This window comes from Ornithodoros turicata, chromosome 4, assembly GCF_037126465.1.
Source record: "Ornithodoros turicata isolate Travis chromosome 4, ASM3712646v1, whole genome shotgun sequence".
Lineage (NCBI taxonomy): Eukaryota > Metazoa > Arthropoda > Arachnida > Ixodida > Argasidae > Ornithodoros > Ornithodoros turicata.
In genome coordinates, this window is record NC_088204.1 from 38,691,406 (window position 1) to 38,715,270 (window position 23,865).

At 44.1% G+C, this 23,865-nt stretch overlaps 1 protein-coding gene across 1 annotated transcript in view; it reads left to right on the forward strand.

Annotated features, from left to right (window-relative positions):
* LOC135391449 (nuclear protein localization protein 4 homolog) overlaps nt 1-23,865 on the forward strand; it is a 70,870-nt gene that overhangs the window by 20,935 nt on the left and 26,070 nt on the right. The window contains exons 8-13 of the mRNA XM_064621703.1: nt 5,665-5,823; nt 5,961-6,087; nt 12,826-12,986; nt 16,112-16,285; nt 20,163-20,282; nt 20,343-20,454. Coding sequence (XP_064477773.1) covers nt 5,665-5,823; nt 5,961-6,087; nt 12,826-12,986; nt 16,112-16,285; nt 20,163-20,282; nt 20,343-20,454 — 853 coding nt within the window. The remainder of the gene's footprint in view (nt 1-5,664; nt 5,824-5,960; nt 6,088-12,825; nt 12,987-16,111; nt 16,286-20,162; nt 20,283-20,342; nt 20,455-23,865) is intronic.

A 23,865-nucleotide genomic window follows, 5' to 3' on the forward strand; every position in this document is an offset into this window, starting at 1 on the left:
ACAAGGTGTACTGCAAGCGTGTCGCTCCTGAAGAGCTGGCTAAGAAACGACAGCATGCTGATATGGTCCAGACGGAGCCAAGCAGTGGTGGGCAGCATGCTCTGCAGAACAAAGTGCTTTGTGCTAATAAATGCTAACTAATGCTGAGTTGCTCATTCACCGTGGCGTTAAGTCAAGGAACTTTGGGGATGTTGATACTGGTCAGGCATTACTGTCGTAACCCTGTATTCACACGAGTCAGTTTTCTGCCGGCTGACGCTCAGGCGGCAGAGAACGTCACCGCTCTCTGGTGCCACGTGACCGGCGCTCTTCGCCACGTCACCACTTTCTGATCTCCGGAGCGGCAGTCGGAGGCAGCCGGATATCTTGTCCTCCCGGCACAGATTCTGACGACCGACGGCGTCTGCTGCCGGCAGAAGGAGAAGGTGACGCAACGGATACTTATCGCACTTGCTTTTTATTTCATCAGGATTGCTCTGCACGTGTCCCATACAACGGCATTCACTGTACTATGGCCAATTCTGAACTGGAACGCAAACGATGCTTGGTTTTACCGCGAAAGTGGTGGGCTTGGTTTTACCGGCGCAGGAGCTTAGGAACAATTATGCAATCCATAGATAGATGTCTACAATGTAGTGTTGCATAGGAAGCTTTTTCTCTACGGGAGGCGATGCAGACACGGAATACAAAGCATGAATTTTATAAACGCGTATATTTCTTTTGCTGTACAGACGTTGACTACACATAATCGTTCGCTTGCACCTTCCCAATACATGTATAAAAACATAATAATTCGAAGCTACTCGTCCTACCGAAAGGAGAATAAAATTTGATTTAATTTAATTAATTATTTACTACGTGTAGCTCGACATCACAGCTTCATCGCCAGTCCCTCACTTGTCAGCACGCTGTCGCGCCTATATTGGTGCTCAGCATCGAGATACGCTTCATGAGTGGAAAATAAAACCGAATGTGACAACGTCCGTTCTCAAAATACTCCGACAGGCGTTTGGGTTGTCCACACGGAGATTTGGGTTCATGCTGTTTTACATTCCATAGCGCTTCTTCGGAATCTATTATTTGGCCCATATCTTGTCCCGTTTCTCACGTGAATGCACCCTGAATCATCCACAAGGAGTCCAAGTGCAATAAGCTTTTTCTTTCATTGATCCATCCTGCTTACGCTAGACACAGACAAAATGCACGCGCAAATACAGAAGGGATTGGAAAACTGACAGCCGCCGGGAAAATGACTCGTGTGAATGCTAGAGAATGAGCGGGCGTCTTCAGACTCGTAGTGACCTTGTTTATCTCGGATATCCTCTCACTCCTTCCCGGCTTGCTGCCGGCAGAAAACTGACTCGTGTGAATACAGGGTAAGGCAAAGTGGGTCTTGTTGCTGCCTTAGAAAAAATGGCACCTTACAAGAAGAAAATGCCAATTCGTAATAATCTGTTTACCTGTTGGACTTATCAGGAGCTCATTTGTGCCTAGTGAAAGTGGGTGGCAGCTGAACTATCTCAATGTGCCAATATATTTATTCTCATGCATAATTTGAGTCACTGCAATAAACAGGCTTGTTTCATTACATTTTCCTTTTGGGCTTAGATTGCTCTGAACTAACTCAGAACTGCGTTGAAAATGGTCTAATACTACCCTTTAAGAGCTGGTTACAGTTGATCATGCTCATTTTTTATATACATAGCTGAGCTTAAAATACCATGTTGGCTTCGCACTATTTGAGGGCATGCGGACACCCGTGTCTGCTCCAAAAGCTACTTTTTCTGCTCCCAAGGGTGTTCCAAAACGACTTTGGCCCTGTTCTAACGACTTTTAATGGGCCCGAGAGAACCGGAAGCCCCTTTGCTGTTGCCGAAATCTCGACCTTCATGTTGTAGCCAATTTTCACTGCGGACTTCTGGGCCCTTCATCTTGCGTCTCTGTAGACCTTCATCTGTTGGTTTTGTCTTTCTACATACTGTCTTAGTTCCTTCAACTGCGAAACAGGATCTTCATAAGGCCTCTGTGAGGGTAGTCCCATGATATACAGCCTTGTTCTTGGTCGATGACCGTGAAGAAGGTATGCCGGAGACACTCTCATAGTTGCATGAGGAGTCACTCTATAAATTCCCAGGAAGTACTGACTGTTTCACCAGTCTTCTCGCCAACAAGGAGTCCTGTACAAATTGCTTCAGTACCCGGTTGAACTTCTGGCCATTGGCCTGGGGGTTGTACAGTGATGATTTCAGGTGACGTGTGCCCCTTCCTCAAGAAACTGCTCAAAGTATGCCGACGTAAACTGTTTCCCGTTATCTGTAACGATGTGTAACTGTATCCTTCCCATGAGAACAGCTCCAGTAGAAAGGCGTTGACCTCTTGTGACATAACTGTGGGTACAAAACTGTGGGTACAAAACTGTGGGTACCCAAAACAAACCCTGCGGAACCGAAAAAGTCCTTTGTGTGTAATGAACGTAGTAAGTTGTGTGCTCTCTTCTGCGAGTTCCACTTGGTCATATGCCAAAGCTAAATCAAATTTTGAAAACTACATAGCCCCTGCTCTTGCATGTAACAGTTCTTCTGTATGGGGCAAAGGAAATCGATCCACTACTACAGCCCGATTTAGTTCTGAGAAATCTATGCCTATACGAATACTGTGGTCCAGCTTCTTCACCACAACCGCCGGTGATACCCACTCTGAAGCAGTTATTCGTTCAATAATTCCTTGAGTTTCCAATCGTTTTGGTACTTGGTCCCAAAGTGGAAGGGGCAGTCGTCGAAGCTTACAAGCCATGGGTGTGATGCCTGGTCGAACAACAACGTGATGCACAATACCTTTGGCCAGGCCCAGTTCACCTGAGAACAGGAAAGAGAAGTCCTCAAGCTGCTGAGGCAACATGAATGAATCCGTTGCCATTCATAGACACTTCAGATTGGCACCATCTATAGTCAACCCCAAATTCTGGACAGCATCTACTCCCAACAGAGCCATGCCTTGCGGAACTACTTGAAATACAATTCTTGTAGTTATACCACTGTGCACTGAGTGCAACAACCAAGCACTGGTATTTTCCTCTTTCATTGTCATGTCATTCTGTTATGTCTCAGCAGGAGGATTTGCAGCCCTCAGGTATGATGTAGACGTCCGGTCCTCGCAAAAGAGACTTTCTTCCCCGATGTGATGAGATATATAAAAGTGACAGTTCACACACGCCCCCTTAGATATGTGGAGCCCTCTACCACAGGTTCCTCCCTTGTACCTGCCACCTGTACATGCCATGCGCACCTGTTTTGTTGGTGACCGTGGTGTAAGGCACAGGGAATGTAATTTACACAGTCTTGTGTGTCAATCGATCACATTAAAGTATTCAGCGTAGAAAATGGGATCACTCAGTGATCACTGTGCACATTTTCTAAAAGGGCTGTAGATTTGCATACTTTCTGATTGCTAATGAGATGGGGACAACACCCACGTAGCACGTTTCTTTCTTGTCTTTTACTAGTCTTCAACAGTTCTGCTTGCTCGAGTAGGTCGAGTTGACTGTCAACTCGATTGCTTGCCCCACTCACAGTTGGCTGTACAAACTCGACCGGACTGCGTTTACGCGAACTCCCTCAAATGGGTGTCAATCGCAGGACCGTTGCATCGAGTTGAATCATACCAGCAGCTATTTGTTGTTTCCGACCATTATCTCATTAGCACGAGAGCAGAAGGCAGAAGATGACTGCAGGCGCAACATTCTCACTGCATTTACATGAAGTTGACATTCACAGACTCTACTCGGAGCGTTGAAGCTCGCTGAACAAAAATAATGCCTTGAACAGAATAGGGGCTTGCCACTAACAACATAGAAGCGATCGAAATGGCCATGTTCTGCTTTTAAAAGCTAACTTTTTCAATTTGAACTTGTTTCGAAACATCAGTAGGCTGCCAGAAATTAACGAGCGCCTTCAAAAGCTTTGTAGTTATTGTGTGTGCTGCTGTCGTCGTCTCATTGTTGTTCAATATGCCGCTGCATGTGTTTTCATAGTGATGCCAACTTAGTGCTTCAGTCTTTTTACTCAGGTTCTTTATTTCTGCGTGTCTCTGCAAAAGTTGCTAAAAAAATTGCTCCAAATTACTTTTTGAGGGTGGCATCACTTCCTACTTCATAGATAGGAACTTCAGGGAACAACAATAAAGATAAGGTTTCCTTTTGATTTCATTTTAAAGCGAGGTTACATCATGCATCGTGGAACGGCAGTGAGTGCATCAAGAGGGATTGTACACGGCAAAGAGGAAAACATAAAGCGACAGTGCCTAGAATTAAACTTTGCAGGATGTGCGGATATTTTGCATTCTTCCATTTCTCATAGTGCACCACACGAACTTGCTGCAGTTTCCATTTTTTTAGATAAGAGACCTCAGGGCAGGGCTGGGCATGTATTACAATACTTTGCATTACAATAGTATTAGTACTGTAATACATTTTGTATTTGTATTACGTATTATAATACAGGTTTCAGAAAAGTATCTGTAGTACGTATTAAAATACCCAAAAATTACAATACTCCAGTAATACTTCTCGGATTTTGACGTGTTCGTTCACCCCGTGTGCGCTGTCAGCGCGGTGATAATCCGGTCAGGCGGGTCAGCACACCACACCTTTTAGGTCATCCGCTCTTTGAACACCTACTCCTCTGGGGATTAGTCAGTGTATCCTCTCTGGTCATAAAATTCCAGGGACAGAAAGGAACACGTGTTTCTAGCTCTGTGTCTAAGGTTAATATATCCAAGGGCGGATTCAGACCCCCGTTGTTTTTTTTTGGGGGGGGGGCAGTTCCTTTGTCAGGGTATGTTGTGGGGAGGGCAGAGGGGGAAGTCTAATGTATAAACTCACTTTTTTGAGGGGCGGCGATCGCCGAACCGACCCCCCATTATTCACCACTCACTCAAAGATTGAATTTTTGAGAAAATGATATAAAAGCCAAATAATCGGTAATGCGTCTATTGTTTCATAAAACAGGCACCGTAAATTGTGAAATAGATGTTGTGTATGCCCTGGGCTTTTCAAAAAGTTATGTATTCCTTTATTACCATAATGTATTACTGTAATACAGTATTAGTATTATGTATTATAATACACATTTTCAAAAAGTATTCGTAATAGTATTATAATACACGTTTTTGGGGAGTATTACGTATTAGTATTATCATACGAAAAAATAGAATTACTGCCCACCCCTGCCTCAGGGCTTTACAACTTTCTAATTTAAACCCCTGACCCTTTTTTATTAATTAACAAAATTAATTATGGAAGTTTATTAAGCATTGCACTGACTGTTAAAAGAGTATTACATTTATGTTGCATTACGCCATACTGCAAGCAGATAAATGCGGTGCAGTTCCTTGAAGCAAAAATGTGATGTGAATTTATGAAAATTTTGTCCTGCTTCTCGTGACACACCCTTCATATCAATCACCCTTCATTCACCCTTCATTCTATATTTCTTCTTGAAACAAGAAAGCTGTGACAAATGAGCTGTTTAATCTGCCACTCATCACTGAAAGTAGGGTGCCCTGCTTCTCCTGTGTGATGTCCTACCAGTGCTCTTGTGATTGAATTTCCTCATTTCTGTTAATATTAGAGCATGAAAGGCTGACTTATAATTTAATTTCTTCCAGGAAAGTACTCCAGACTCAATTCGGTTATTACCAGATGAAAAGGAGGAGCTGGTCAAAGAACTGGCCTCGCGTCTGGGCTTGGTGCAAGTTGGGTGGATATTTACGGACCTTCTTCCCCTGGATCTCCAGAAAGGCACCGTCAAGCACCTGCGGAATATTGTAAGTGATCTTCGTGCCTTATAATAGATACAAGCTATGGACTGTGGCTTTTTGTCATTGTTCCCTGTCACGCAGTGGTAATAAGTTAAATAAACAAAAATAAATAAGTTGGAAATGCGTCATTTTTCTTTTTTCAGGAATCCTACTTTCTGAGTGCCCAGGAGTGCATCATGGCTGGCCATTATCAAAATTCTCATCCCAATCCTTGCAAACTGTCTCCAGATGGGTATTTCGGCTCAAAATTTGCTACCGTCTGTGTTACTGGCAAGTTGTAGTGTTCACAGCATCCTTAAAGTCATAGTGTGAATCTCCGTTTTTTTGTGTGTGTGTATGTAGGGACCTAAAAGTATAAAACCTGCTTCTCTTAATATTGACGTTCCGTGTAGAATTATAGAATTAAGAAAGGTAGAAAGTCCAGCAAACTGGTCGGGAATTGATAATGAGAAGAGCCTCGGTATGAGAGCCACCCATATTCTGAGCAGAGACTGTTCTTCTCATGGGCACCGTCCTCATCATTATTTAAAGGAGTACAGAGGGCCATCCAAAATATTTATGGATTAAGATGTCTGATGAAAGTATGTGTGTTAGTTTACCACATAGCTTGAAAGGTTTGGATGTGTGCAATTTGTTTCCCAGAAAAAAACTCACATAAACATAGCTCCACACATTCACCCTTAACCAGGGTGTCGGAGCGAACCGAAAACCGAAAAAAAAACGCTATTTTGGTGCGAACCGGAACGGAATCGAAACCATATACGCTTTCTTCGTTCAGGAGGGAAACCGAAAAATTTATTTAACGGTTTTCGGTTCAAGAAAAGAAACTTGACCGGTTTGGACTGCGAATAGGCGAATGAAACTGACGTCAGGTGTTCTAAAGTCATGTCATGGATATTTACAAGGGTTACGGTTATGGTGGAATGTATGTCAATATACTATGACCCTTAGGCTCCTTTTGTTGCGTGTTATCGTTCACGCACATAGACTTCGAGGTACATATGACCGGTTGTGACTCTGTACCAATGTGCTGTAGTGTTCGTTTTAATTTCATCCGCGAAAACTTCCCCAACTAAACAGCAACCCAAGGGGTCTGCGTAACGACTTATCTATCGGTAATGTCGCGCAACGTGTCCCTTGTTTGAGAGCAGCGAAGTTGAATACATTTACGTATCCGGGAGGGCAAGCGCGTGCGAAGTGGCGCCTCTTTTGTCGGCAGGACACGAAGAAATGAAAACGGAGCCGTCGAGCGTGTTTGTGAGTGAAGGTGTTCCTCGATTTGCGTCGTACTCGTGCGGTGGTGCTTGCTGGCTATGAAGCAGCAAAAGACATTCGGATGGGACGCGATCTCACCACTCCAGAAAGAAGGTACTTTTCGTATGACATCATGACAAACAAGTCCGTCTGTATCATGCGCTTCAAGAAAGAAGAAAGCCTATTTGAGCAGACAGTCACCCGCAGGAACCAGGAGCTTTCAATTTCACAGCTGCTTATTAATATTAAATACCACGTATGCGGAACAAACGGGTTTACATTTTGCAACATTGCTTTTTTTGTGGGAATGAATATGCCCGCGAGAAGCGGAACCGGTTAAAACCGGTATGAACCGTTATTTTTTTGCTCCGGAGCAGAACCGGTACTGGACCGTTTATGATAGAACTGGAACGAAAACCGGAGCAAAAAACGTTTCGGTTCGACACCCTGCCCTTAACTCACCACTCCTGGTATAATGAGGAGAAGAATCATGATGCCACGTCACCGATGATGTTACAGGGTCCACACGTTCTGGTTCGCTGGTCAGTGCGGGTCAGCACCCTGTCCCTTTGCTGCCGTAAACCAGTTTTGCCAGCTGCCCCAGGAGAATTACGTATAGAAGGAGCGGCCAAATCATAACCGTGCCATGAGCAATGCTTTTTCGGAGCCCCGAACAGCCGTGTAGCAGATGACATTTCTCTGAACCAATCAGTGAGCGCAGACTCTGTAGCATCAGCGGGAGGTTGCAGGCAGATCACAGGCTGGTACTGCTCTCCACCACCGTTGCGCACAGTCACTTTTTGCTGTGTACTCTAAATTTTATTTCTACGATAATTATGACTCTGTGGTGTGAATTACTTCACATGGTGCATCTTACTGGCCTACTTAACAGTTGTATAGTAAGAAGAATACAGGGTGTTAAAAATGACTTTTGTGCTACTTTAAAGGGTTAGGGTATGACATGTTAAAAGGTTCGCAGGTATTGTAGGTGGAGAGCAAAGGTCACCTACTATACCCACAAACCTTTTAACATGTCATCCTTAACCCTTACCACGCCAACGATGAGGACGGTGCCCAGAAGAAGAACAGTCTCTGTTCAAAATTTTGGCGGCCACTGGTGTAGCCAGAGTCGGGTGGGGGATTCTAGGGGTTCAACCCCTCACTGAAATTGTACCTTTGGTAGAGCATGTGGAATAAGGGAGAGAGGGAAAATCCTCATTTCCCACGTAAAGTCCCCATAGGGCCCCTCCAGAAATGCTTTTCTGTCTATGCTGCTGTCGGCAGCTTTCATCTTGAAGCTTTTCCCTTAATACATATACAGTATAGAATAAAGAGGTGTGTACACCAGTATGTTCAAGAAAGCACACCGTGTGAATGCAATATTAAATAGCTGCGTATCAGATGGGTCATCCATGGGGATGGACCCCGGAGTGCTGTTCGACCATCACAGATTTTACGAAAAAATCTATGCTTTGTGGCTGCAGAGCGACATCAGATATGTAGTATTAGCCCGAAATATTCGAGCGTTCTACAGCTGACCTCCGGAGCAAAAACCATGTTTGTTTTGTTAGCGCACCATGTCTATTCACTCCCCCGAGAAACTTTGCATTTTAAGGAAGTCTGATATACACAGTGATCCACAGCTGCTTGTTAGGACTAGGCCTGTACATCCATATACATACATGGTGAATTTAGCAAAGGCTACACATTTCGATCGCGTCGTAAAAATAGGTAATGACATCTCTGGTGCTTCAAACTTTGCACACTTATAGTCATTTGTCTCAAGTTTTATCGATATTTTTTCCAAACGGTATCATTTTGTGGAATAAAAGTTAGAAACCAAGCAAATTCTCATCCCGTGCATTTCCTATGGCCTATACCGCCCGCAAACCGCCATGTTTTCCTCTCTCTGCTTCACATTCACATAACCACGTATATGGTAGGTGGTGCTGCCTCGAAACCCTGCATCTGGTCAATTGGGTTGTTGGTTGTTCCATACCTTCTGGTTTTGCTTCGTCTGTAGGCAGCGCCGCCTATACGTGGTGATATAAACGTGAAGCAGGCAGAGCAAAAATTGCAGTTTGCAGGCGGTATAGGCCATTGGAAATGCACGTGGTGAGAAGCTGCTTTGCTTCTAACTTTTATTCCACAAAATGATACAGTTTGAAAAAAAATAAGAGTGAAACTTAGGGTGAATGACTATCAGTCTGCACAGTTTGAAGCACCAGAGACATCATCTTATATTTTTACAACTCGATCGAAATGTGTAACCTTTGCTACATTCACACTGTATATGCTGAGGGCAACTGACATTAATGAGGTAAACAACTAGAATTAGAGCCTGACTTTTTAGGGTTATACCCAATTATGCCCGATATTTAGCTCCCGATTGAAATCATAAAAATAGGGTTTAACCCAGTACTTCTCCAAAAAACTGCTGGGCCAGGGGATCCGATGTCATTATAGCTAACACAGAACTTTGTAAAATGTGTTGTAAATGAATAAATATGTTCATACTAAATGTCAAAACAGACCCTGCTGCCTCTCAGATGCATGGACTAAATATTGAATCAGGTACAGCAGTAGACAGAGGTCTACTGCTGTACTACTGCTGTACCTGATTGTGCCGCGTAAACCAAAGAGTTATGCCTGGTCCAATCCGACTTAACCAGGATTGGGATGAATCAGGTTCAGTTCAACCCGACAACACCCGAATTATTCGAGCAAAAATATAACCCGATATTTAGCCCAGATTTTGCTGGAAAATATAACCCGAAAAAGTCAGGCCCTAACTGCAGTACATCTACGTATAGTTTAAATTTCATGGTGAAGCAAGAGTCTTGCTGTTCGGATTGTATTTATCCTAATATATTATAGCAAGTGGTAGGAGACAGTGTTTCCGGCATCAACATCTGGGCCCAGAAGGAAGCTTGTTTCAGTTTAAGGCCGGAGTCACACTGGTTATACATTATACACAAACATCCTGTCATACATGTATGACGAACGTGTATAACAAACATTCCTCAAACATGTATTATCATACTGTGCTTGTCACACTGCTTATACACCGGCAAAATATGTTTCAAAACACGTATGTATAACCAGTGTGACCGTGTCGTCATACAAGCAAGCGCTCTTACTATGTTTGACAACATGTTGTCAAACACACGACGATGTATTTGGGCACTGCCGAAAAATGGTTATGGACAAGTTGGATAAACGGGCGTATTCGCCACGACAGTTTTCGTTCGCACGAGTCAGTGTCAATGACATCGTGATGCGTGTGAGCTATTTTGCATGAGTAAGTTATACCGTAAGTCAGTGTCAGCGACATTATGTTGCACGTGTGTTCAAAATGGCGAGCTCTTTGCCTGCACACATGGAGCATGAGACAATCGAAAATCAGCAAGTGCAGCCCCGTCTTCGTCGTCTTCGTACATCTTGAATTGCGACGTCGGTGAATGGAAAGTATATAAACTCATCGGTTGGCTACTGTGACACTGACATGTGCCGTACATCAGGGTTTATGCCACTCCCACTGTTCCTCCAGTTAAGTTCTATAACCAGTGTGACCGATGTTTGGACAACACATGTTCGAGACTATGTATAATCGTACAAGCGTGTGGACCAAACTGTGTTGTCAAACAAGAATTGTATAACCAGTGTGACCGAGCATTATACATGCGCCATACACGTTTGAAGACATGTTGTCATGCATGTTTGGAGCACGTGTATAACCAGTGTGACTCCGGCCTAAAGGAGCTAAAAGTACTTTTATTATTTCTGCTTAATGCCACTTTGGGAACGACCTTCGAGCAGCACTCCTGTATCGTGGTTGGAAATGAATGACCTAAGTGGTAGCGGTTTCTTTGCTTCAATCGATGTTCCTCTAATATGGTGAATATTTCCGAATCATTGGTTGTTTAGATCCGTGTAAGTGCAGGGTGCCGGATGAAAAAGCGTTATTTAATTCTTAAATATAGACTGCATGATGTAACCTCCTAGGTGATGCTTATAAATATTTTTGCCAGACGCTCTGCTAGTGTGCATTCGTATCGCTCATTAATTAAGCTGTTCACTTGAAAAGCAAGGGCAAGGTAGCATTTCCCTTTATGAATTCGGAAGATTATGCCTAGACCTCTGTGTACTACACCAGGCCTGAAAACTCACGATTCTGGTTATGAACTTAGTTTACTTGCGTACCACATGGTCCAGAATCGTGGCGATGTCGTTGGATAGTGCAAAGTGTAAAACACAATAATATGTCTAAGAGTAATAAAAGAGCAGTTTCTAGCAGGCATTTTAGGAAATTCATTTCTGGCGATCACTTGAATATATGAATTGTCATACATGCATATACAGAATGTAGATGAGGGGAACCAGTCAGCATCCAGGTAGAGGTAATACAAAAGAGAACCAACAATGAACACTTCTTCTTTGATGGACACTAGCTTTCATGTAGTAGACTACATTTATTCAGGTGGAAATGTAGTCTGCTACATGAAAGCTAGTGTCCATTAAAGAAGAAGTGTTCATCATTGGCTCTCTTTTGTACATGTATACAGGGTGAAACGCACCCCGACTTTAGTAGCACGGCTGGGTCGTATTGCACAGTGCCAGCCAGCAGGTATATTGTGCAGCCACTCGTATCACACAGTTGGTGAGAATGATTTGTTCTTGTTCACCTTTGTTTTTCCCGGCAATAAATGGACAAACGCGCAAGCTATTCGTGCAGATATAGGCTGATGGTAATTGTGCATGCTGAGGATCACGGAAACTAAGGTGCAATCGTGAATCAGTTAATCATACTGTTCAGAGTGAACGTCCAACGGCTGTACATGGAGATGGCTGGCCATACAGACAGTTTGTGAGTGGAGTGTTCAGGTGCGGGATATAATACCTTCCAACACCATAATGGAAAGTTTCGAAGTGACCAGTATCTCATACCCGCTTGATTGAACGGAAGACGATTTGGTGTGCGAGAATGATGGACATTCGATTTCGGGGAGAGCAAGCGGATATCTCGGAATAAAAGTGTACGTTAAGTGTTGGGTTCCAATTTCCCCCACATATTGACCCCCCTCAATGGTGCTATGCTTTAGGGTAAAAATATGTATCCTATGTGCAAGTAAATACGGTACTTCAAATTAGTATTCTCCATAAAGCGATACACAGTTTAGCTGAAAACACAGCAGTGGGAAATTGCAGAAAGAGTGGTGCACACAATGCGGGAAACCAAATTTAAGGGACACGACAGCACACAATAAAACTGTGTCTTGCTCCTTTTTAGACAAGGCAGAGCCAACAGTTGTGCAAAGGCAAATTACACCGAGTGCTTCAGTGAATGACAGATTTTTGAGTGCTACATTTTTGTGGAAGTCTTATGAGAAACACAACGATTTTGATTGGAATAATGTGTTATGGCCATGGGCTTCTGAATGCATTAAGAAAATTGCTACCTTTAGATGTACTATGAGATGCTACTTTGAGATGTATGGCAATTACCATACTGCGTGGAAAAAAACTGTTATGAGTGTCACCTTGGAGGTTGTAAACATTCTAACATGCGTCCTATTTTTAAGAATTAATAACACTCTCTCGCTAAACGCATTGCCTAGTTCCACCAGCAGACCCTATACTAACATACCGTTCGCTTATTTCTAGAGAATCTTATTGAGTAATGATTTTTATGCCAATTCATCGCTGCATTCTGTCTTATGCTACTACATATTACGTGACATTATCATAAACTAGGTGACAAAGAAAATCAAGTACACATGGAAGGCTACCAGGTCTCTAATCAGTGCATGGCATTGGTAAAGGACAACTGCTTAGTACCTACAAAGGATGCCCCTGAACTGGGTTATGTTCGTGAATCTTCAAATGCCCAGTATGTGCCAGATGTTTTCTACAAGGTGAATATGGAAGCATTATGAAAACTAGGACAACACTTTGCACTTGCAAATTTTTACTTGCTTTCTCGGTTGCTCTGCGTGTCTGTGCAAAAGACAAGTGGTCAGTGACTTTGCCATATTGCCAGTGGTTGTGTGAAAGACAAAGTAAGAATGAAAACCTTCCTAAAGAGAGAGCAGTCTCATATGAGCTCTGCTGTAACATGGCCCAGCCTGAAATGTCAAGCAGCACATTTACATTTTCCATTATAAGCGCCAAGAAAAGGATATGGACAGAGTGTTGCGCACACGAGCTGGTGTTCTTTGAGTCTCAGGGACCCAGAACCGACTGACTCCAAAATGGTCTATCCAGGTTCAAGCACCAATTACCCAGAACAGTCTGCCATATAGCAAACTATGTCATAGGAATATGTGAAATTGTTTACATATATTTATTGGGAAGACGCTCGTGGGATTAGAGGTAAAGGTGTTAGAGGAGCACTGAGGGAACCCCCCAATTTTTTTTTTGGGTGCAGAGTGTTCTCCAACAAATAAAATGAGTTCTTGCAAAAGAACGATGAGCGTAGGTGACTTACAGAGCGGGTGCAAGGGTCCTATTCCGCACACCATTGAAATATTCCACCATTGAAAGAATGAGAGGACATCGTGACGTATGCCGCTCCCCTCCCGTGACGAGCGGCGTACAGCGGCACAGCTCAAGCGTGTATAAACGTCGCGTGAGCTGCGAAGAAAAAGTGAAGAAACAAGGCACGGAGCCTCCAATACGTCACGCGAGAATAGAGTCGACCGTCTGCGACTGCTTTCTCGGACCGTGTTTTGTAAATTCGATTGCACAGCTATAACTGAACACGGAGCGAAAATATTTTGCATGGTGACACCTGGTGGACAACTTGACAGATGAGGCAGGATTTTGAGTGACACTAAATGTTTCCTCATTGCTCCTTATTGCTGGGCACCTCTCTGTAGTAAACCTGCATATAGTGACGATACGGATATACAAGTGAAGTAAACCTGCAGCCTCAATGTGCTGAAACACCAGTTTTCAACGACTTATGTGGTGAAGACATTGATATGATGAGGTTTTGTAGCAGTTCGACCAACTTCACTCTAGAGATGTTCTACTGTGCAAATTTTCAGCATGTCTTTCAAAAGATGCCGGGGCTGATCCAGACCCTCAGTTTTTTGGGGGTTCCTTTGTCGAAGCGCATAGTAGGGGTGGGGAGAGAGGGAAATCCACTGCGTAAACTGACGTTTTTGGGGGAGGATCCCCCCCGGCTCTAGTTGATCTGTCACTGAAAAGATGGTACGTATATGAATGATGTGGAGAGGGAGCCACCTCCTCTACTTCCCATGAGCGCCTTTGAAGTCATGCGCCGTGCAATGCACACATTTAATACCTATCAGTAGAAGATAAATGCACCGCATTCTCACTTTAATGCTCACAGAAGCTAAGACTCTTGAAAATGCCACCATAATTTGTTTTCAGTGACAAAATGGAATCTTGCTTCTCGATTTTCACATGCTTTACTGGCTGCCGCGAGAACTCTGATCTCTATACGCGAGGAAATGCTTTCAGAGCGATCGTTACATTAATGTTTTGTTTTCGTGTACTTCGGTGGGTGAGCTAACGGGAACCAGCAATTTGATCGTCATATCAGAGTATTGTTATCTCAAAGATTGTACAATTGTACAGTGTGAAACATAAATTCATAAAATACATAAATAGATCTAATTCAAGGACTTGTGCTTAAAGCTGATATATTAAACACTACTGTACTTCCCTCTCTATGAGGGGTGCCCTGTAAGATGTCCATGTGACACAGCAGGAGTGCACAAACAGACATGAAATTGAATCATAGCTTCATTAGACATGGCCAGTCCTCAAGATTACACCACTAGAAGTCAAGTGGCCCATGCCTGCTACATGTGATCTGCTCTTGTGATCTGCGCTGCTGAGCTAAAATGGAGAAAGTGAAGCCAAGTGCAGTCATCTGATATTGATCTTCGAAGGGCCTAGCTCTGGCAAGCATGCACCAGGCCATGGGTGCATCGTTGGCAGGAGGCACCCCATCCTACAACAGTGTGAAGAAGTAGACCACAGAATTCAAGCGAGGGTTGGGCAGGTTCAAAGAAGGGCCCTGTCCACGAAATCATCTTTATCGTCTGTTCTCACAAACCTCCCCTTTGACCGCAGGCACCAAATCATGGCCAGGCATCAAATCTCTGACTTCTGTGCTACTAGTTATGCTCATTTTGATATCCTTAATCAAAGTTCCACATCCAAATTCTTATAATTGAATCATTTCTAGCAGTTCCTGAGTACAAAGGATGCAGGTTTCATATTCCTAGCATTGAAACAATGCACATTGTACATCGGCGGTGGGCTGCTATATTGCCTTCAACATTTTCGAAGAGAAGGAAGATTTGTGAACACTGTCTTGTCTAAAAATGGCATCCATAAGCTTCCAGTAGAAAAAGAAGCTCACACACATCACCACAGTGGGATCTACAGTCTGGCAGCAACAATATTTTTTGAAATGGAGCTAACTTTCTGGACCTACCTTGTATTTCCAAGCTTCTGTACTATCACTTAGATAAGCCTGAGCCATGAAAATAGGGTTGATTCATAAACACTCACTGAACAACGATCTGTTCATATTGGCTGTTCACGAATATTATCTCTACAAAGTCATGGGACTACTTCTCTACACCTGAGCCAGATGCTAGCACAGGGGTTCTCAAACTTTGTGAGCAGAATGGATAGTTCTGCATACACTCGTACAACCATCCACTAAAACCCCACTACAAACAATACATTGTGGGGTTCTTTTTATGAAGCAGTAAAAATGGTAGAACCTGCACATAAGGACACACCACGTTCGTGAAGTTGGCAGTAATGTCAACTCGTATCACATCCGATGAAGCTTTTACCATCCATGCCTGTGCTGCTACTGTAACGTTGGATAACTTGCCGTGGGATTCCCGTGAGACATCTCGGAACACCTTGGTTCCACGGAGCCCAGTTTGAGGACCACTAATCTAGCATGTACCATGCTTGTGTGTATATGTGTAGACTTGCCTCTCTCTTACATCTAACCAGAAGCAGTAACCATGCTCTTCTTATACAGTACACAGACTCATATGGAAATGAAGTAACACAGCTGGCACGGCCACTTCCCATTGAGTATCTCTTGGTGGATGTTCCTGTGTCGACGCCGGTAGAACCAGTCTATACTTTCTTCTCATCACCAGCATTTAAGAGGTTTCCAATTGAAAATCGCCTTATTGACGGCCATATACAGGTTAGTATCGCAAACAACCCAGGTAGGTCTCGTGCACTCACCTAATTCATCGGTAGAGAGCGGATTTCCAGGCATATGTCTTTTCGTTGGGAGACGTACAGGGGCTGCCTTTCAGTGTTCGAAGCATTAGTGCCCTAATGTTAGTGCCTTTTCTGCCCTTTTTTGGGGATTAACGCCTGTTTTGAAAATAGGCGCCAATAAGTGCCTAACCAGGTGCTTTACTTGCTGCTTCATGTTTATTTCATAGTTTTTGCTACGAAAAAAAAAGTTTTCAAGAGGCGAGGATGCCCTAAGGCACGCTACATCAGAGAATGCAAGTGTCTCCCCCGCGACAGAAACCGAATTCTTTTCCGCCTGCATTCCTTGCACCCTGTGCTGGTCTGTGTCTGCCCTGGCAGCTGCGATTTGTGGTGACTGGAGCTGTATAAGTTATTCACAAAGTGTACCGTAATTTCACGCGTATAAGCCGCACCGCAGATAAGCCGCGGGGCAATACGAGACGACTGATTTGTGCGACAAAGGAGACCATAGAGAAGTCCATAAACCCTGTGGTCCATACTCCGGGATCGGCACAGTGTACAACAGAGGAGATCAGTTCTGGAGTTCTACCAAGATCGGATTGTGCCCTTGTCGAGTGTTTTTCGTGGACAGATGGGTCAGTGATCTTCCAGAAGACGTGAATCACTGTCACCACTTTCCTTAAAGCTGCTTGGGGGAATGCACCAGGAAGATCAATCTACTCGAATGTGGACCCGTCCCTGTTACGCACTGTTCATGCATCGGCAGGGCAATGCTGTTCCAGAGACACTGTCGGCCCTTTCGTTAAAATCAGCGTATGGGGAAAATACCAGGAAAAAATAGTCATCAGATAAGCTGCACCGGTGGATAAGCCGCAGGGCGCCCGTGAGAAAAAAAAATCGCACATAAGCCGCGGCTAATATGCGTGAAAATACGGTAATTAAGTTACAGTTACATGACTTCAGAAGTACATAATTAAGTTGTAGGAAAAGTTACAGACTGAAATGAACCTTAGTTACTGTTACAGTTACTCATGAAATGTCATTGAGTTACTTCTCAGTTACTTCCGTTATTCATGTTCAAGGTAACCACATGTAAAACTTTGGAACACAGTGTATCGAACATAGTACTTGTTGAAAACAACCCGCATACTCACTCGCTTGGTAGTCTTGCTGAAAATGCTGACAATTTTGTTCTTAACAGCGAGACATTTTGTAAGTTCTCATTAGAATCACTCTGTAACGTTCCACCCTAGAACACAACACTTGCATGGAAATTCGACTGAAGAAGTACCTTTCCTCCAAGTACAAGTTACTCAAAAAGAGTAATCAAATTAGTTACATATACATGTTTTAGAAAGTAGTTGGTTATAGTAAGCAGTTACACAAAAAGTAACTACTTACAGTAATTAGTTACTTAATTACTTGTAATTAGTTACTTTACAGCTCTGGTGGTGACGCTCCTTCTGCCCCTGACGACACCCCTCGCGGGTACATGTGTTCGTACAGGCACGCACCATCAAATCAGTCGACATCATGATGTTATTCTCAGCAAGTAAGACAATTCGCAGTGACAGGTGACAGGATTTCATGCCGGAGCACATTGAAATGAAGTGATGCTTGTTTTCTACTGTCCTCATGCTTTTAATAAGAAGACATGTGCACTGTGCTCATAGTTCACTTCCAAAATAAAAAGATTGCCATGCGATCAGAGCGGATCAGAGCACCAAAACTTCATATTATTTTTCTTCCTATATGTCTCTCTCGTCGGCTATGTGGGATTTCTGCAGTGCAACTGTAGAATGACTTGAGAAGTTATAATACCAGCATATTATTTCTGAGCAGAAATTGAAAGGGATAGGGTGGTATGTTACCTCAAAGCAACCAATACTGATGCCATCTCTTGTAGTCCTGGTAGTGCAATATTGAACGTGCCTTTTCCGAGAAAATAATGCTATTTATAAATAGATAATGCTAAAATGGGTCTTTTTTAGTGCCTTTTTGGGTGAATAAAACACATTTTTTTAGTGCTGTAAAATCCGCTCTCTAGTCAGCAGAAACATCACTACTCTCAATATGCTGGGAACTTATTTTACGAAAACTGACAATGAAACTGAAATGTTATGTGAAACTGTAATGCGGTCCATAAGTGGAACAGATAAAAGGCTTTTGTTGCTGGCCAGAACAAGGTGTTCAGAACACGAACAGTCTCTGTTTGAAATATCGACAGCTCTGATAAATGAGTGCTTGTCGTACATTGTGATCTAATTTTCATGCGTTATCAGTACTTTCATCCTTTACTTTCCTTACTTTCATCAGTATACACTGGCTCGTGAATAGAGAACACGCTTTAGCATGCATATGGACTCACTGTGCAAGTGATTTCTGTACTCTCTCCCATTCCCATGGGGAAGTGCTTACAGGAAATATTTCAAATGGAACCAACTGTAGTCCCAGAAATGGCATCACACTTGATTTTTGGCCCCTTGAGTGAAATGTAGAATCGCAAAGTGTGTGGCTTAGAATATGAATACCATTGTCAGTATCGGTAGAGGAGAGGGGGAGAATATTACGAGGCTACATAAATCTGGTACTACTTGAAGTGGCCTACTGCTGTTGTCAAGTCATTGTGCTGTCCCCAGATTTCTTGATAGTTTGAAATATGATTACTTTTACTTTCATTCAGTTACCACTAACATGGAATTACGGTATATGGATAGTGTTACTGTACACCATATGCATAGGACCCTGTGTTCTGGCATCAAACCTGGCAAAAACCTGTTTTTACCCCAAATTTACATTGTTGTCACATAAGGTAAAACCAAAAAACCCTCGAAGACTAACTTGGCAGACTGCAAGTTTAGCCACTGGTACAAGCACCAAAGGAGACCACAGAGAAGGCCATAAACCCTGTGGTCCATACTCCGGGGTCGGGATGGTGTACAACAAAGGAAATCAGTTCTAGTGTTCTACGAAGATCGGACTTCGTCCTTGTGTGTTTTTTCATGAATCGACAGGTCATTGGCCTTCAAGAAGGAACGAATCAGTAACAACTTTGGTTAGAGCTGCTTGGGAGAAGACACCAGGAAGGTCAATCTACTCGAATGTGGACGTGCCCCTATTATGCATTGTTTGTGCATTGGCAGGGCGGAGCTGTTCGAGAGACACTGTCGCCCTCTTGGTTGAAACCTGGGTATGAGGAAAGTACCAGGGCAAAATAGTTATCAGATAAGCCGCACCGGTGGATAAGCTGCAGAGCGGCCGTTAGAAAAAAAATCGCGCATAAGCCGCGGCTAATACGCGTGAAATTACGGTAACTTGTTTGGCAGCAAACGCAGTTACATCACCATTTGTACCGAACCAGTTCAGTTGGAGGAAGTAACTGAGCCTGATTTCTCCCAGAACTTAGCCTACTGGAAGCTTTTCCCACCCGAATTTGCATGAATTTAGAGCACATGTTTATTTCCCCAATTTTTACTCCCTGTATTTAGAAAAAAATATTTCCCGAAAGTTTCAGGCTGTAAGTATAGGTTTTATGTATGGAATGAAAGGCACCAACACAAAGGAACAGGATTCAACCACAATTTGCACCTTCTCTCCTTCTCAAGAGGCCTGCCATTGGTCCGCTTAAATGATTTGCCCAATCAATGCAGGAGATTGTACAAGTGGACCAATAGCAGGCCGCTTCGTATTGTCATGCTTCTTGAGAAGGGGAGAAGATGGAGGGTGCGTAAACGACGACTGAAACATTTCATGTTGGTGTCATGGTAACTGCATTTTTCATTCTACGAGGAGAAATATTTGCATTGAATCCCCCTTTCAAAGAATATATCTGGCACATCACTCTCCACTCTTTGCAGGACTTGCATGCCTTGGTGTCATATCTGCAGCAGTTTGTGAGGGAGAAGAAAGTACTCGAAGCCCTCTCTGACTTCCATGTACTGCTGTATCTAGCATCACTGGACATTGTGAATCTCAAGGTAACACGATGATGCTTGCCTTCATTTAAGAGTAAAATAAATTGGTTTAAATGCTTTCAGGACACAATGGCCCCTCTTCTTGAAGCGATACGTAACAAAGATGCTGCTGAAGCTGAGAAATGGACCAAGAATGACCATTGGCAAACATTGGAGCAAATCATGGCCAGTCAAGGTTAGTATTCATCAGTTGTAGATCTTCCTGTTAAGGCTGTCAACCTTAGTGTTAAACTGGGCACCTACAATTAAAGGCAACTGGTGGTGGGTTGTATCAGTTTTCCTAGACATCAAGTGCACCTGTGATACCGTCTCGCACATTTGTGTGCTGCGTGCCTTGTGCTTTTTTGGCGTACCTAGTCGACTCTTCAGCTGGCTCAAAGATTTCCTTGTGGACCAAACTGTCGCTGTCCACACGTCCCACGGCCAAAGCCCTAAGCATCCTGTTCATTAAGGCGTACCCCAAGGAAGCATTCTGAGTCCTACACTCTTTAATGTGGTAATGGCAGGCCTAAAATCGATATAAAAATAAAAACCGGGCATGTTGGTGTTGATCTTGCATGATGAACTGGCTCTGTCCCGTTCCCAGTGCTAGTTCATCATGCAAGACCTAAAATCAATAATTCCTCGCAAAGTAGCATTCTCTGTGTATGCCAATGACGTAGCCCTTTGGACAGTAGGCAAGCCATGACCAGCCATTCATTGCCGTTTGCAGCTAGTCATAAATAATGTCCATCTGTACCTCACGCGACTTGGGACTTCCGGATTCCATCAAATTTCGCAGAACCGCGGAAAACCTAGGGCCTTAGCTGTGACATATTTCCCTCTTTGGGTTGGCGCAAAGAAGCTCGAGCCTGAACGTTTACATCTCTTCCTTGGTGTGGTCATCGACTCGTACCCGCGCTGGGCTCGCCATATAAGCACCTTGGAGCCAAAGTGCAGCGATGGCTAAAGCCTCCAACTTTCCGCGAATCCGCGAAATCTCGTGGAAATGACGATCTTCCGCAGAATCGCCTGTTTTCCGCGGTAACTCCGCGGAATGCTGTGATTCACTGTGCAATTAATAATTTATGCTCCCTTAGTCAATAACGCCTATTATATCTAAAAAGCCCCTCGCTAAAAAAGCCTCGTGCTAAAAAAAAACCTTGCTTCGAGCGGTGCCTGCAAACGGCGCCGACAGCAGACGCGCGAGTCACATGGCACGGTTCTCCTCTCCACGCGTGTTATAAAGAAATGTGAAAGGGTCAGCGCGCACGTGCATTCGGTGAACGGTGGAGAACAAACGCAAACACCTTCCTATTCGTACAATGTCATCACCTTGGGAAGAAAACTGCGCGGGATCGCGCTGGGAATACAGAAACGCCGTATTCTATGAGAACGGAGGCATCCTTTTTTGCAAGGTGTGTGCTAAGTCTGTCGACCATCGACGTAAATCTACGACCGACGACCACGTAATGAGCAACAGGCACGGCATGAACGCCGACAAGTTGAAGCGAAGGCAGGAAGAAATGCAGCGATGCAATAACTTTGCTGCTGGTTGTTCTGGACTGCAGCAGCGTGATGTAAGATTGCAGACGCTGGACTCTGTGGTCACAGCCCGGGAAGCAAGAATGGACGTTGTTACGGAATTTCTGGAAGCACTCATTGCCGCTAATATTCCGCTGGAAAAGGTTGGACGCCCCAAAATAAGGAATTTCTTGGAGACGCGAGTTACCAAGGGCGGGTCGATACCGGGGCCGAACACACTTCGCCGTCGAATTCCAAAACTGTTCGAGAAACACGAAGCATGGCGTGCTGCGTGGGTCGACAGTGTCGGTGGTGGTCGACGAAAATAACGTGGTTAACAGAAAATAAAAGTGTGTTCATCTATTTGAGGTACTGACTGGCTTGATCTGGTGTATCTGCTTCCAGACATGCATTTGTGCCACACTTGCAGAATGGCGCGGAATTTGCGATTTTTACTCGCGGACGGCCGCGGATTTGACATTGGAGCCCCGTGGAAAAGTTAATTTTCCACCACAGAAAGTTGGAGCCTTTAGCGATGGCTTCCTGCAATTTAACATCTTTCTGGCTTAGAATGGGGTTGTGATCACTGCTCCCTTGTAGCCGTTCACAAGGCTCAGGTGAGGGTGACTGGGCTTTACAGCCTTCCAATCTTGCACAGGATTTCCACAACGTCATTAAAGGGACCATGAAATGATTTTCGCGAATTCCGGGTACTCTGCAGGAAACCGTTCTCATGATCCCTCCTATTGTACACACATCGACTTTTAACCGTATTCAGTACGCAGTTATGAGAGGGGGCGCAGTTATGAGAGAAAAATAGCGGGGCGTGCCCACTGGATATATGCCTTCGCAGCAGGCTTACGTCATCGCCATCCAATTCTCTCAGCCAACTGTGAACGACGACGAGGACACACCCAGCAGGAACTTGTGGGTGCATGGTTTCGGTTTGGACAACACTGCCATCTGCCATTAAAATCACTCGATATATGGCGAAAGACAAATTGTCAGCGATAGAGGAAGAGATTATGCGACACACACACCATCTATGGATCGTTCGGTACTCAGCAGCTCGTAAAATGTCACCGACGGAGGTATGTTGTGACGAAGAAGAAGTTCGAAGAGGAAAACGTGCTCCGGTAACCACGCTGACAGTCAACGGCTATATTACATTTTTCGTAGGATTCCGTGTCAACGATTAGATACAATCTTGTCTCCAGGTCAAATTAAAACGTATTTCGTAGTGAAGTATGCAAGCTAGTTTGCAACCTTTGCAGCTTGCTCATAAAAGCCCATCCACGAATCGACAACATGTTCTGTGTATGATGTCACGGCCAGTTCGCCTCAGAGGCAGGCCATAGCAGCTGCCATTCACGCCCGTGGTTAATATAGAATATCTTCGCTATTTGAACGATTTTCAACTTCATATTTCACAAAGTGAATGTTTTAGTACAGGGGAACAGATTAAAAATGATCGTGGGCTTGTCAAATATCCTTTCGTGGTCCCTTTAAATACCCTTCGGACCCTCTTTGCCCGAAGCCTTCATCGCTGCCTTGGAGTTCCCAGAATGGCTGAAACATGGCATGTCCTGGCTGAAGCTGGAGAACTCCCACTGGAGGTTGTCCGTGAGCGTGAAATAGCTCGGCACTTCCTACGTTTGCCTGCGCACATTCCCCGTCACCCACTCCTCAGAAAAATTCGATACCATTCTGAAAGTGATTTCCATCGATTACATCAAAGGACGTCACTTCGCCGGATGCTTCATGGTCTCTGCCTGTGCCACCGTCCTCCGTACGTCTTCTGGACCTCCTGAAATGAAGAAATCAGGTTCCCCCTCAAGCCCTTCGAGCCCATTTTTATGCTGTGGTAATTGCAAAGTTTTCTACCGCTGCCGTAGCATACACCGATGGCACATCTAGAAATGGCAAGTCTGCATTGGCATTCGTCATCCCATCTGAAGGTGCAGTGGAAGGACGTCGCATTTCGCATCAAACCTCACTCACAGCTGTGGGACTCTATGCCATACTTTTCTTTCTGCAGCATATTGTTGATTTTACCTCACGGGAATGGTTTGTGTTCACTGAC